The sequence below is a fragment of the Rhinopithecus bieti genome, unplaced genomic scaffold (assembly GCF_001698545.2).
Source record: "Rhinopithecus bieti isolate Rb0 unplaced genomic scaffold, ASM169854v2 scaffold_2254, whole genome shotgun sequence".
Lineage (NCBI taxonomy): Eukaryota > Metazoa > Chordata > Mammalia > Primates > Cercopithecidae > Rhinopithecus > Rhinopithecus bieti.
Genome location: NW_016803982.1, coordinates 2,166,864 through 2,182,986, shown reverse-complemented (window position 1 = coordinate 2,182,986; position 16,123 = coordinate 2,166,864). Strand labels below are relative to the sequence as shown.

The 16,123-nt window shown below is 45.0% G+C and overlaps 1 protein-coding gene across 1 annotated transcript in view; it reads right to left on the bottom strand.

Annotated features, from left to right (window-relative positions):
• Positions 1-2,387: 2,387 nt before the first annotated feature.
• Positions 2,388-16,123, bottom strand: part of NALCN (sodium leak channel, non-selective) — a 367,606-nt gene continuing 353,870 nt past the window's right edge. Inside the window, exons 41-45 of the mRNA XM_017861705.1 lie at positions 14,203-14,360; positions 10,810-10,960; positions 8,678-8,827; positions 6,486-6,603; positions 2,388-4,052 (exon numbers count right to left, since the gene is read on the bottom strand). Coding sequence (XP_017717194.1) covers positions 3,859-4,052; positions 6,486-6,603; positions 8,678-8,827; positions 10,810-10,960; positions 14,203-14,360 — 771 coding nt within the window. The 3' untranslated portion in view covers positions 2,388-3,858. The remainder of the gene's footprint in view (positions 4,053-6,485; positions 6,604-8,677; positions 8,828-10,809; positions 10,961-14,202; positions 14,361-16,123) is intronic.

The window sequence follows — 16,123 nt, the reverse complement described above, 5'->3', positions numbered from 1 at the left end:
GTCACTATTTATGATAAGTTCTCATTCCAGACCATTGTGGTCAGTAGATAAAGGGAGAATGTGTGTCTTTCTAGGGAACTTTTGTTTCTTTTTGCCTTAGTTAGTTCTCTTCTTCCAACACCTCTATTCTTCTTCTTCATCCCATCCCCGCAATAAAATCTAAGCAGTTTGATGCCCATATCTCAAAATGCAACCCTAAAGTCAAAGAGAGAAGGGGTGTTCCATAGGGGGATAGCTGTAAAGAGAAGGTGAGTCTGGAGGGGCCATCCCTCTCCCATCAACTACAAAACTCCACCTAGTAAACTCCCAACTTGTAAATTCCATTCAGCTTGCAAGATCCAGGAGTAGTACCCCCAAGCAATTATAATGTAAAAGATTAACAAGTGATCCAGATAACTGAGAGTCAAACAAAAAAGGTAAGTTAAATAAAAGTTATAAGGCCTGTGGGAGAAAGCTAGCAAAGAAAGGGTCCTCTGGAATTAGGTCCAGAAAATGGTCAGGGTGTTTCTGTGGGTACTGGTTCAAGAAAAGATGAACAGAGGGCAGTGCTGTTTGGAAGAGCAAGTCATTGGTGCAAGATGAATGAGCCCAGTGTGATGGGGTCCTGCAGCCCCTTTCATCTCAGTAAGTCCCTGTCACATCTCCATCCTCCTTCCATGTCCTGTGCTGCTATAGAAGTTCAACTTCGAGGTTGGAGAACTAGAACCACAGTTCTCTTGGAGAACTGGGGTATTGTAAACATTCACCCTGCATCTGTCTCTCTCTCCTCAATCCCATTTTGCACATTGCTCCCGGTGTGCTCCTCCTAAAGCCTGTGTCTTGCATTATTACTAAAATCTTCCTCCCTCCCCACCTCTACAGACTCCCCTTTTCTACTGAGCACCGTCCACATGAAGTGTAGGGCATTCAAGGTTCTTCGTGCCCTTGACCAAGTCTCCAGTCTTGCCTTTGCACACCTCTTCAGAAGATTTGGAATTCATTGAATAGAGTCAACTGATGCTCTCCTTGATAATTTTCCTTTTATTATTCCAGGCGTCATTCTGTCTGCTGCTTCCCCATCTATGACAATTTAAATCCAATTATTCTTTCTTTAACGCTTAATTCAAATGGCACTACCACCCCAAAAGCCTCCTCCGATCACCACTCCACCTTTCTATGGCAGATTTAACAATTACCTTATATCATGGGGACCCGTAATAGTGGGTGAGAAGAGACCATATGAATGGTGTTTTCATCTTCACCTCAACTTCAACCAGGGCTGCCTGGCTTTTGGCTGGTTAAAATTTTGGGATCTGTTGAAGGACTTTGAGAAACAGTTCCTCTGCTTACCGATACATTGAAAACCACTCATGTATAGAATGCCACTTCCTACAAAGAAACAGGCAAACACAAAACACATCATTCCACTGGCTTAAAGCTGCTTTCCTGTAAGGCTTTATAATGCTGGTTTTTCTTCTACATGCCCTTATCTCATCAGCTTGGCCAAGGCACAGCCAGCTGATGGATGTTGGTCTGGAAGCACCATTAAGAATAGAGTGAATAGCATCAGCCCTTCCATTTCTGTCCATCCTTGTTCCCTTTGAATCCCCTTGAATTGTCATAAGGGCCACACGTGTGTGGCTTGCTTTTTCAGGGGCTCTGAGTCAAGTATTCCACCCCATACTCTTTCTGGTGCCTTTGGAACCGACAGCGTCCTCTAATTAAAGGCAGTGGGTGGTGTGATGACAGGATTAGTATCAGTGTCTGGCTTCCCTAAGGACCAGGGAACACTGTGGCCCAAGTTTTCCCATCTGTGTAACGGGATTGTTCATATGTTTGTGTATCTAGGGGTAAAATCTAAAAGGGGGTGACGCTTACTTTCTATGGCTTGCATGTGCTCCGTTTCGGGAAAATCGTGGCGAGGAGTCCCACAGGAAGTGTGCGACTGTTTTGCTTCTTTGAAAATAGAGGGTGCTATGGCTTTAAATACATTGGTATTCTACCCTGGCTTCACTGCAGAATGAACAACAACGATGTTCTGCTGAACATCAATTCCAGACATTTTAGGAAGGGCTCAGCAGTTTCGTGAGAATGAAGCTGTATTACTCAAGTGTAATGAGCCAAAAACATCTTGTTTTTATGCAGCACTAGTACAGACCCATGCCCTGGACCTGTAAATGCCTATTCCGTTCATTGTAGGCTTGGAAGACACAGGGTATTCACTCAGCCTCATCAGCACAAATGTAAAAGGAACATTCTGGCTCAGAGAACTGAGTTGACATGAATATCAGGGACACAGCTTTTGCCAACTAATTATGGACTGAATGTTCAGTCCAGGGTTTGCAATGTGCTGCTACCGAGTGCCTGCCCCGCCAAGAACAGGGTTTAAAAATGGTCAACTCAGCATAAATTATTTTACAAATCCAATATTTATTTTATCTTGTATGTACAAAAAGTAAACTCCAAGTGAACATCAAATCTAATCCTTTTGGCCACATGGACTGGTTGTTCTTTATCTCATAGTTACAATGAATCATATAAACTGTGGCCTGCCACCACCATGACACATCTGTGACACAGAAGGAATGTGCCATTTGCCTAGCTGAGGAATGTTAAATAGAGAAAAATAGATCATAAAGCAACCTGGAGGTCAGAGGGTTCTGAGATAATCCCTCTGCTAAAAAACATCTGAACAGCAAATGTCCAATCTGTAATAAAATAGTTAAAGGTCTGAGTCCACTTCTACTCGGCCAACCCAGCACAAGAAATCTAACAGCACTTTGTAATCATTTGGCTTTTCTAATTTTCCCAGAGGACACGGGCCACTGACATATAAGGAAAAAAAAAAAAAAAGAAAAAATGATTAAGTTGTGTGATCCCTAACCTGTGAGTTCAGAGGGAGATTTTGCAGGGCACCATTATTTCCATAGGAGATTCTGGTAACAGAGATGTCATTTCAAATGTAACATAGCAATGGTGTGTTACGAGCAACCCATAATGAAATGACTCAGCTGATTCATGGCAAAACAGACATAGCTTGCGTAAGAAATGAAACCAACAATAACATCACACATGCAAATATTTTTTAAAAATAAATTGAGCTATACAGTTTTATTCTTTTTGCTAAACTCAGTTATTAAAAGGCTTCTTAAGAAACTTAACATCTTTGCACTCAGGTGATCTATCTACAGGTTTGCTATAAACCAGTAAGCATCCTGAGTCCATTTCTTTGCCTGGTGCTTGCACACACAATTTTCTTGGAAGGAGGCAACAGTTTCATTAGCATAACTGAGGAGAGAAATCAACTTGTTCTGGTCACCAAATGTCTTGTGTATATTTTAAAACATAACGCGAGGAAAAGAAGAAGCTGTAGTTTGTAAAACCACTATCATTTTAGCATAAGTTTAGTGCTGACCTTTTCAGATCAATCATAAATATAAATTCTCTCAAGAGAAATATTTCTAGCAGAAATGGGAAAGATGTGAACTAAAGCTATAACCCCTGTACCCTAAATATCAGCCACTTTGGGCTTAGCACTCTTTTGGGGGGGTGGTGATAATACTGCATTAGAGCACATATGAATATATACCTTAGTTTACACAGACAGAATATATAACAGTTTTGAGTGATATACATTTGCTTGCGGCATCGTTTCTAATATCAGTACAGTCATTATACAAAATTTTTTTTGAACAATGATAGTGACCTATCATACATGCAGCTTATGCCTTTCTGTGGCAGGATGAACATCAATTTATAAAAATCTTGTGACAAGTTGGAATTCAGCTATAGATCAATTACAGATTGCTCACTGGACAATCAAGGAAATTATTAGAAAACAGTTTTCACCACTAGAAATTCATCCACATTGACATCCACCTAAATATCCAGAAGGTCATCCCCACTTTCGTCGCTCTCCACGGTCAGCTGCCGGGTCCACCACTTCTTAACTTCAGAGCCGCAGGAAGCCGCGTCAGTCATGGGGTTCATTTTGCACACGACAGATTTCATGGTTGTCCTCCCTCCAAACCGTAAGTTGACTGAGGACACTGAATGGCTTATTGGTTTTGGTGCTGTGGAATTAATGAGTCCTATGAGCCACTTGGTAGTGCTCCACCCTATTGTACTCGTTCCTAAAAACCCATGATATTCCCATCAGTGATACTTTTGGCTAACATGTTCTATCCACAGACGCTAAGTAAACATCCTTTTCAGGACTTGATTCTTTATGTTCACGATAGATTTTTTTTTTTTTTTAATTATTATGCTCATGGACAACTAATGATGCCACTTGGGGAAAAAAAGTGCCGTTCACCCCTTTCATTTTGAAATAATTACAAAACTAGAAAATGGCTAAAAATTCCAATTTGGGAACTATTAAGTGTCATAGAAACCTGTGCATTCGTTAGCATATGCAATAAAGAAACAAAAAGCAAGGAGAGTGTGACCCACAGTAAAGGCGAGGAGGGATGCAGTGAGGGCATGGGAGGAAAGGTGTGGTTCTGGGGCCTCACAGTCATGGTCCTGGGACCCGCCTCTGTAACCTGTGCATATGCAGCTATGGGCAACTTCATCTCTCTGAATCCAAGTTTCCTTCATTGTAAGATGAAGACAATGAAAATGTCCTAATTACACTATTGTCAGGATTAAAACAGGTTACATGAGATGACTTAAGAAAGTGCATAGCATGACACCTGGTGACATTGTTGCTGCCCCCTCAAAATACTATTTTTCTTCCCCTCTGCCTCCCCAAACTCAGCCTGACCCCAAGAGCATGTCTATTTCACGATCACTGTTTTTGGTGGGGACCACCTAGGCACGGACCAGTGGAAGTTTTTTTTTTTTTTGAGATAGGTTCTCTCTCTCTCTCACCCAGACTGGAATGCAATGGCACAATCTTGGTTCACCGCAACCTCTGCCTCCCAGGGTCAAGCGATTCTCCTGCCTCAGCCTCCCAAGTAGCTGGGATTACAGGTATGCACCACTACTGGTCAGCTAATTTTTGTATTTTTAGTAGAGACAGGGTTTCACCCATTGGCCAGGCTGGTCTTGAACTCCTGACCTCAAATGATCCACCTGCCTCGGCCTCCCAAAGTGCTGGGATCACAGAGGTGAACCACTGCGCCCGGCCCAATGGAAGTACTTTTGACAGCATAGTTTCTTTTGTCCATTTAAATGAATACCAAGGACTGTGCATTCTCCCCAGGTCACCTCTCCTATCTGTCCCTGCAGCATCTGGCCCCCAGCTCAGTCCATGCCCTTGTTGCCTCATGCTCACACAGTGGTAACTTCCTCCAGCTTGTAACCTGCCTCCAGGTTCTGCTGTGGACAATGCGTCCTTTGGTGCCAAGTCAACTTCCTAAAGCATAGATTCCAAAAATCACATACTGCTCAGAGATCTTTGCTAGCTCCTAATTGCCTCCAGAATAAAATTGAACCTAGTCAGCTTGTAATTGAAGGCTTTTTGGGACCTGGTGCCACCATCTGCTTTGCCTTGATGCTGTCATTCTCTGCTGTGTTTGAATCAGGAGGAACCTACATCTTCTCCGATCTCTGAAAAATAAATTCCTGAATATGAAAGGGGATACTTCCTTGGTGGTAGTCCCAGCGAAGAGCCACGGAACATCGTTAGCCTCAAAATGTAAGCTGTGCTGCATCCGCTTTGTGGAACACATATGCTACACATCTAACTTCGATTGGGCTGATGTTGGGGCACAGTGAAAGATCATTATAAAGCTCCTGCTTTAGCACGAAGTTAGTTATCTATAGAGAAAAACATGTACAAGGACACTGGGCTATGGCGAGCATTGCTCTCCCTCCATTCCTGAGTGCTTTTAATGGGGTTGTCCTGGCTGTCCAAAACCCTATACAGAAGAAGCCCACAGAAGAAAATTCTCTTACTGAATCAGTAAAATATGGAAAATAATGGGTTTATTAAAGGAAAGGATTGAATGAGAGAACACAGTAATGCACTTAGAAGAGTGACTGGCATACAGCGAGGACCACAGGTTTTTTGTTGTTTTGTTACTGTATGGAGGTAAAGCAGCTTGCCTAAAGCCAGTGACCAGCTCAGCTGCAAAGTGTTCTGAGACAAATAGGGGGCCTGTCCCTTTTTTGAGAACTTTGTGGCATTTTCTGAATGATTGCATCTGCCCACTCCCTCTTCAATTAAATACATTTCGCCCATGTTTGAGCATGCCTTGAGGCACACAGAAAGCCCTTGGAAATCTCTCCCTCTTTCTGAATCTTGGCTTTTTCATAGGTGCTGGCTTCTCAACCACAATAGCCTGAAACGTACCCAGAAAATGGGAGCTAATGTAAGTCATATTTAGAGAAGTTATTTTGGTGGCAGTGTTTTTGACAAGACTACATTTTTCATTATGTTGCTGTCTGTAAACAACTGTAGATGCAGACTTGCATTTTGAAAGGCAAGACCCAAAACACACAAACAGAGTAAATACCTCTAAAATGCCTTGATCGCTGGAGAAATGCCTGGATGTACCTACCTGAGGGCAGACGCCACTGCCCAAACTTCCTCTGGGGTTTCCCTGCATCGGCTGCATCTTGCCGACTTCCTCCTTGATCCGACAGTGTGGGGCTCAGGAGCTGCTGCTGGCTGCTTGTCTGCATGGGAGGAGAAGCATGCAGTTACCGTCTTTCTTAACCCTGTGCTCGCCTCCTTTTACTATAAGAAAGGAAAACACATGGCAGGAGGACAAGTGGGAAGAATAACATGGACTCAGAATGTCCACAATGGGGAAGAGTGAAAATGGGTATAAAGGGTCACAGAAGCAAAAGAGCCACCACTGCACGTCGTGCTGAAGGGGACACCACTCTTCCCAGGAAACCCCCACTGCCTCATTCCCCTCCATGCCTGAGAATGTCATTGTTTCCCTTCATATCTTTGCTGGCAAATCAGGGGGCAAGGATGGGACACTGCAGGAAGGAAGGTGGGGCAGTGGGGACTGGCTGGACGGGGGCAGTCTACTTTCACCAGCCTGGAGATCCACACTTAGAGCTTCGGGGAAAGTGTTCTCTTCAGGCAAAGCTGTATGTTGGGCCCTGGCAGAGGATGGAGCCGGTAACAATCTAAGCTAAAGTCAAAGAGAGATGCCAAGACTTCCCACACATTTCACCTGTTCTCAGGTTCACCTGTCACCTCTCCCTTTCCTAACAAAAGCCTTGGTCTTCACATCTCTTCGATATCCCCTCGTTTTTTTTTTTGTTTGTTTGTGTGTGTGTGTGTGTGTCACCTCTTAGGCTTTTTCATCTAAAAACAGAGGCCTCTACGATTGGCACTTTCCCTGGCCTCATTGGCCCTGTCTCACTGTCTTTCCTGACCTCAGCCTGCCTCCCTCCCCCATGCGAGACATTGCCAACCATCTTCAGGGTGACCAGTGGCAAGGCCACTGTAGATGCCTCACCTTGCCCCTTGGTTGACTAACTCCACAGAAATCCCCGCAGTCGGTGGCAGATAATTTCTAAAGGCTGGGGAGCCCAAAACATGAAATCTACTGAAAACTGGGCTATGGCACCAGTGGGCCTCCTGGAGCACACCTCCTGGAGCACCTTCCAAAGGTACTCCCGGCCCCTGGCTGCAGTGCTGCACATCACGGAGCCTGGTGCTCTTGGGGCTCTGCACAGAGTACAGGATCAGCTCCACGTTGTTAACCTCAAATTGTAACTGCTGCCTTATAAAGGGGCAGGTCCTCCCAGGCAGCTGCTTCTCACAGCACAGGACTCTCCAGGATGCTGATAACTCCCTGTACTTTTTAAAATAGACACATACATCAAGTTTGAAAATGAAAATATGCCGTGACCTGATAAACAGAAACTCCTCAAGCCAACTGTCCTGAATTCCATATGTTCTTCTGATACCCAACCAAGAAAGGATACATCTTCAATGAGTCTGATTAAGGAGGCTGAAAGCCAATGACAACCATTTTCACTGATTCTACTGCAAATTTCTGACTTTAGTGAGGAGAGGAAAACATTTAGGGCAGAGTTTCATGTAAACCATACTCCATGTAATATTTCCAGATTCAAATGCAGCCCTTAGATCGATCTGATGTTAACTCTTTAGACAAAAATAAAACTACAGAATTACGAAGTTCAGGGCATTAACTTTTTTTCTTTTTTTGGCATTCATATGAATCAGAATATTTTATTTTATTTATTTTATTTTATTTTTTTTTGAGACGGAGTCTCGCTCTGCCGCCCAGGCTGGAGTACAGTGGCCGGATCTCAGCTCACTGCAAGCTCCGCCTCCCGGCTTTACGCCATTCTCCTGCCTCAGCCTCCCAAGTAGCTGGGACTACAGGCGCCCGCCACCTCGCCCGGCTAGTTTTTTGTATTTTTTAGTAGAGACGGGGTTTCACCGTATTAGCCAGGATGGTCTCGATCTCCTGACCTCGTGATCCGCCCGTCTCGGCCTCCCAAAGTGCTGGGATTACAGGCTTGAGCCACCGCGCCCGGCCAGAATATTTTTAAATAACCTCAACTGCATCCAAGATGGCAAAGACACAGATGTAATCTGGGTCAATGGATTTCCATTGTCTTTTTTTTTAAATGAAAATATTCCTATTAGAAATATTGTCACCTTGTTTGAATGATGTGACCAGCACCCATTTTATTTATTTTTATTAAAAGAAAGAAGCCCACGGAGTGTCCTCGGATGGAGGACGCCTCGTGCCCATACCTCGGGTTGCATGCTGTTGTCCTGACTGTTGGCATTCGTGTCTTCACTGGGCTGGGTGGTCTCGATGCTGGGCGGGTTCAGAAACCGGCTCAGCTCTTGCTGCTGACTCTCTCTCAGGCTGTGGATGATACTGCATGACTGCTGCTGTTTCTATGGAAATATGATTGTTTGTTTAGTAAAATAAGCCCAGCATCCCACCTGCCCCACCGCTACACAAATCATATTTTCTTCTCCCCTCTCCTAAGATCTGCATGACTGGTGACCTCTTAGGAATTTCCAGGTAAAGATCCTGAACTAATTTCAATGTTCAATTAAGGCAGGCTGATGCGAAGGTGGGCTTAGAGAGGTATGTATCGACTTCCCAGTCCGTTTTCATTTGTGTAACAATTGGAATAGTGACGGTCAATGATGCTTGTGTTTTATTTATGTTTGTTTTCTTTTTGTTGGTGGTGTTTTCTGTTTTTTTGTTTTTTGTTTCTTTGTTTTTTTGAGATAGGATCTCACTGTGTCCCGTAGACTAGAGTTCAGTGATTATTATAGCTCACTGTAACCTTAAACTCCTAGGCTCAAGCTATGCTCCTGCCTCAGCCTCCTGAGAAGCTGAGACTAAAAGTGTGCATGACTGTGGCCGACTAATTAATTAATTTTTTTTTCCCAGAGAGGAGGTCTCACTCTGTTGCCCAAGCTAGTCTCAAACTTCTGGTCTTAAGCGATCCTCCTGCCTCAGTCTCCCGATGTGCTGGGATTACAGGCATGAGACACTGTGCCCAGCTTGTATCTTATTTAAAATTACTAATGTAGCTATTCCATTTTTTCTCCCCTTATTTTATTCTAGGCACATTAAGCCAATACAACCCCAACCCCTTTCCCACTTTCCTGCAAATTGTAAGAGGCAAAGTGCCTCGGGTGGATGAGAAAACCTTTGTGCTTGTCTTGGTTCTGAAGTTTCCAGGCCAATCCAGGAGACCAATCTGTCTTGGCACATACTAAAGCCAGGGCTCCTTGTGCCCTCTCAGAGCTAGAGGAGAACAGATTGATCCCTGGAGCTAACATAGCTACAGTGGCTACAGTGGCCAGCAGTGACGGGACATCACTGGGCAGCTGGCCTTGCTATAGGAGGTTGAGTTGTATCTTTTCTCTGGGAACCTTTTCTCTTCCAATAGAAATATGTGTTTCTGCAATTGATGTTGTCGCTCTGAGGAAGAGGATTGAAACAATCGCTGTTATATATAAATGTTTAGTGATTGCTTTGGGTTTTTTTTACCCGTCTGTGAAACATGCCAAAAGCATTCATAAAGGTATCTCATAGAAACATTCACTGTAAACACAGTATATGCCAATGCAGTATACATTCATTAATTTATGAGTTAGAGAATCTTATAGGCTTATAATTCAGGAAGCAGGAAACATCATTAATCTTGAGAGGTGGTCTTTTCAGAATAAACAACATTATCACAGTTTGTTGAAATTTTTAGCAGCAATTTAAAGTAGTTTTGCAAATTCAATATGTGGAAAATTCTAGAATTTTGTACAGTTGAGTTTAATAAATGGACATCATAAATATTTTAATATCAATAAACTTTTTTTTGAGACAGAGTCTCACTGTGTCACCCAGGCTAGAGTGCAGTGGCACGATCTCGGCTCACTGCAACTACTACCTCCCAGGTTCAAGTGATTCTCATGCCTCAGTCTCCTGAGTAGTAGTGATTACAGGCATGTGTGCCATGCCCGGTTAATTTTTGTATTTTTAGTAGAGATGGGATTTCGCCATGTCGGCAGGTTGGTATCCTCCCCCCTTGACCTCCCAAAGTGCTGGGATTACAGGTATGAGCCACCGCGCCTGGCCAATAAACTGCTTTTTAAGTCTTCATGTCATATTATAAAAATGGGATTCCATGGAAACTCCTAATGGACTCTGCTACAGAGGGCAGGGCTGACTGTGGACCAGAGTGAAAGTCTGCATCAAGATCTGACCACTGTAAGTGGTGGTAGTGGACACAGTCTAAAGGGATAGAAGGCCGATCACAGAAGGAGCTAATTCCATGTTCACGAAGCTCTTTTCTTTTGTCCTCCTCCTTCCAGGTGGGGCAGGGTGGAGACCCAACCTGCATGTGTGCAGTTAGTTCACTCACAGCTCTGATGCGCTTCAGGCACTTCTTGAGCCACATGCGGATGGTCTGCTTGGCCACCTCCTCCTCTATGGTGTACTCCAGCTGCTCCCTCGCCAGGAGTTCCTCCAGCTGCAAGCTCTTCCGGATGTCCACAGACCGGTATGAAAGCATGCTGGTGGGGGAAACACACCCGCAAACGCAGCTCTGATTCACCTGAGATTTACACCCTTAGATATGTCAAAATCCAGAGAGGACATCACTCCATCTAATGAGTCTAGCGTTTGATGCCACCCCTCACCACCCGTGTGTCTTGGGCCGGTCCTGTCACCTCTCTGTGTCTCCCTTTCCTCGTCTGTAAAATAAAGATAGTCATAGTAACTCCTTTATTTAATGACTAAGTAAGTTAATATCTGTGAGGCTCTTATAGCAGTAAGTGCCATCTAAGTGCCTGTAAAACAAAAGATCCAGGCTAGGTAAAGACTCAGAACTTTCTCTGCAGAAGGGAGACTGTGCCTGCATACTTTCTTCACACTTAACCCCACGTGGTGATGGTTAATATGCTCGGCTGTGCATCACACCTCCCTACCCACTGCATTCCATTTCCCTCTCTGTTTATCTCATTCATCCTTCTGTATCTTCCTTATTAATTAATTTTTTTTTGAGATGGAGCTTTGCTCTTGTTGCCCAGGCTGGAGTGCAATGGCGCGATCTCAGATCGCTGCAACCTCCGCCTCCTGGGTTCAAGCATTTCTCCTGCCTCAGCCTCCCAAGTAGCTGGGATTATAGGTATGTGCCACCACACCCAGCTAATTTTGTACTTTTAGTAGAGACAAGGTTTCACCATGTTGGTCAGACTGGTCTTACACTCCTGACCTCAAATGATCCGCCTGCCTCAGCCTCCCAAAGAGCTGGGACTACAGGTGTGAGCCACCACACCTGGCCTTCTTGATTAATTTTGGAGGCTACAAAACAAACCCAGGGTTGAATATCCACTCCCATTTAACCCTCGACACACAACAGGCCCATGCAGTGGTAGATGAAGCCAACACAGCAGATGTTTTGCATCACGGGTCATGGGGCAATAAGGCAGCTCCCAGGATGCCTGGACTGAGCAGTCCACCACCACAGGAGAAGACAGGCCCTCTTGGCAGGGTGATGCACCCAGGTGTAGCCACAGGATTCCAGGTTATGGTTCAGACCTAGGCACCCTGGTGCACCTGTGAGCTCATTTCCACCCTAGAGCCCAAAGCACAGCATGGAGGCTCTTGAGAGCACTGGTACATTGGACTTCTCTTCTTTGCTAAATCTCTTCCCACCACAGAGGGAAGAAAATGAATTTTCTCTTCCTCTCTTCCCTGACTCATCAAGAATCTCATCAAAGCTTCATTGCTTTTATCTTCACTGTTTTTATCATATACTGGGCTAGGGGAATAAATAGGAAGGGGAGAAACAGCCCCACCATTGATTTTGCCTGGATCTATTTTTATTAGATACACCAGTGTGTTCCAAAGAGGCTGAATATTAACTATTAATGACAACAGTATGCCTGTCTGCCTCATGTCAACCTAAAAAAATTTGCCACTAGGAGTAAAGACTCAGAAACATTCTGACGGAGATGACATCCTTTGTGATTCATATGCATTTCTCCGTCCCATCTTTTTCTGTTTTTTAGCTTGTTCGTGGAAGAACTGAATAGTGGGAGGTGAAATTGATAACTCGTGAGAACTTTTCCCAGATTCTTCCTGTGCTGATCTGATCTTTTTTTTTTTTTCAGCTTCTGGCCACAAGCATATTTCTGTACACCTGAGTTCTCCTGAAATTTGAGACACAACATAGTACCCCACACACTACTGGTCGGTACTGCTATCTGATTAATATAGCTACTGCTAGTCAATCGCTCTTATTTTTTTCTGTGGCATGGACCCCTGTGGCAGTGCAGCTTATGGGACATTTCTTAAAATAATGCTTTAGATGCACAGAATGACATACACAGTATTACAAAGGAAACCAATTATATTAAAATACAATTCTCAAATTACTTTAAAACGGCAGTGATATAGTAACATAAGTGCTTCTTTATTATTCCATTAAATAATACCATCTAGCAGAGCTCAAATGACTACCATAACTCAGAAGCACTGGTGAGCATAAATGATATTTTAAGATGTCAGCCAAGGCAGTCAGTTATGTAACCTGAAAATATCTATGATTTCTCCTGGTAACAAAGACATGGATATTACTAATGCGACTGTGGTTTGTTGCCTACATTCATCGTGGAAGAGAATGCCGCATGTCAAAGACTGATTAGTGAAAATAAAGATGTAATTGTTTCCCTTTGCAAGTCCATGGGCCTCTGTTTTATCCATGGACTCCTGCTTAAGAAGCTGTTGTGCGTTAAATGTTTCCTCCCAAAGAAAGATATGTTGGAGCCCTAACCTCTAGTACCTCAGAATGTAATGTTATTTGGAAAAAGAACATTGCAGATGTAATTAGTAATTAAGTTAAAATAAGATCACAGTGGAGTAGGATGGACTCCTAATGTAATATGACAGATGTTCTTATAAAAGGAGGAATTTGAACATAGATACACAAACACACACACACATACACAAACAGAATGCCATGTGAAGATGAAGGGAGACCAGGCTGATGCTTCCACAAGCCAAGGAATGCCCAACATTGGCAGCATGCCCCCAGCAGCCGGGGGAGAGGCTGGGCCAGATTCTCCCTCACAGGCCTCAGAAGGAACCAGCCCTGCAATACCTCCATCTCGGGCTTCCAGCATCCAGGACTTCGAGACCATACCTTTCTGTTGTTTAAGTCCCTCAGCTTAAGGTACCAAGTTACAGTAGCCCAAGGAAACAAATACAGAAGTCTCCCAGGGAGAAGAAAAGGCAGAAACTCCGTTTGACTCTCTGTCCTGTCTGGGTGCTCATGAAATGTCTGAAAAATCTGGTGTTTTAGCCAATGGGGCAACCATCACAGAGCAGGCCAGGCGAATTCTTATCAGACCTGTGCAAGTGAGGTGCTCTGCACGCTAGTCCCAGCTTTGCCAGAGCCCTGTAACCACAAGCAAGTCATTCAGCTCTTCCGGGCAGTTCCCGCATCATAGGGAAGGGGTGGGACTGTGCTCTCCGAGATCCCTTCAACCTCTCCCCTCAGGGAGCACCTCAGTGGGCAGAGGCCCCTATGGGACATCAGGGCACAGCTGCCCAGCCCTCCCCTGCGAGGCACCTACTTGGAAATGATCACTGGAGGACAGCGAGAAACGGCACTTAGCGCCTGGGACATGTGACCCCGCTTCACGACCACAGCAGATGTGGCATTTTGGGTTGGAAACAAGCTACAGAGGCCTTGAAGGCTGACGGCTGTAGTTTCTGCCCCAGTTCAGCCCTGCGAAAGCATGACTTGTACCTCAGGACGTCGTGGAACGTGACGTCGCCGCCGTTGTGGAGCCTCTCCATTTCGTAGCACATGTGCTTAAATAGGAGCTTGTCCTTGTCCAAGTCCACCTCCAGCCTCCCACGCAGCAGCCGCAGCAGGAACTTGACACGAAACGTGGGGATCACCCCCTGTGTGGCAGAGCACAAGCAGCAGCAAATCATCATCAGGCCTCAGTGATGCACTGGGTTTCTCAAAAAAAAAAAAAAAAAAAAAAAAAGGTGCTATTTCTCAAAAGCTGGCATAATTAGCACCAGATGTGAAGAAAGCTGGTCACCTCCTTGGAGCCTGGTGGAATTAAGTGCACTAAGAAGAGCAGAGGATGGAAAACTGAGTGATAAATTTCTCTCTCTGGGATGTCACCACATTGCAGCATTTGGAGTGAGGCATGGGAAGCTCCCCCTCAGCCCCCCAGGATGCTGCTCTTGCTCTCACCAGGCTGATGCTCACGTGGCCTATCTCACGGACTCCGCCTCCAATGAACGCACTGAGTGGGTCATAATGCACTCACACAAGGTAACGGACAAGACACAGACATGTAATCCTCCTCTTCACTCAGTCTGGATGCTAGGAATGTCTCAATGTTTATTGCAAGTTTTTCTACCATTAAAAGATAACTCGTGGTGGATCATGCCTGTAATCTTAGCACTTTGGGAGGCTGAGGCGGGTGGACCACCTGAGGTCAGGAGTTCGACATCAGCCTGGCCAACATGGTGAAACCTGTTCTCTACTAAAAATATAAAAATTACCCAGATGCAGTGGTGCGTGCCTATAGTCCCAGCTACTCGGGAGGCTGAGGCTGGAGAATCACTCGAACTCAGGAGGCAGAGGTTGCAGTTAGCCAAGATCGTACCACTGCATTCCAGCCTGGGGACAGAGTGAGACTCCACCTCAAAAAGTAAAAAAAAAAGAGATAACTCCTTTTCATGTCTTCTTCAGGATTAGAAAAACTATATACAAGAGAATTTGGCCCCCAGCTCTGCCCTCTTCTGGGTCAGGACTGATCCAGACACTGAGAACCTAAGATGTGTTGCTACCTCCCACGCAACACAAACCACCATGCCCCCCTGGCTGTATCTTTGAATGAAAGTGCTGGGCAGAACACTAGTGACCATGATTGCCTGCCAGTTACTGGCATCTCAGTGTGAAGGGCAGTGTGTTCTTCATGTGTGTATTACATTAAAGCAGGGTGACAGTTATGGAGAGACAGGTGGGTCCTGAGGAGCTGAGAGTGAGGTCAGATCCCCTGCACGCAGGGCACACACTATCTTGAAAGCCCTCGAGACTGGAACCTGGGTGGGCGAGGGTACCAAAAAGAGGGATGAAATCGGGGTGAGGGCACTGACGGGGCCCCTCATTTATGATGCCCATGCTGGCTCCTTGGTCTTTGTGCCCTTCATCAACTCTTCTTGAACTATTTCCAGATCTCCCCTCAAATACTCTGGCAGAACCTTCCTTGTGTTGTTCAGACATGATGTCCCACAGCACCCCTCAGGCCTCCTTCATGGCCATTCCTGCTGGTGCAGCCCAACCCCAACTACTGTCTATAGTTTTAACTTCTGGAAATACTGCTACTAATACTATTATTATTTCACTTTTTATTATTTGTCTCCACCTATTAGAATGTAAACTCTGTGAGTGCAGGAGCTGTTCCATCTTGTTCATTGCTATATCCTCAGTGCCTAGAACTGTGCCTGAGTGTTTGCTAGGATGAAGAAGAGAGAAGAAGAGGAGGAGGAAGAACAGGAGGAAGTGCAGAAGGAGGAGGTGGGGGAAGAGGAGGTAGAGGTAGAGGAGAAGGAGGAGGTGGGAGAGGAGGAGGTAGAGGTAGAAGAGGAGGAGGAGGTGGAGGGGGAAGATGAGGTGGAGGGGAAGATGAGGTGGAGGAGGAGGA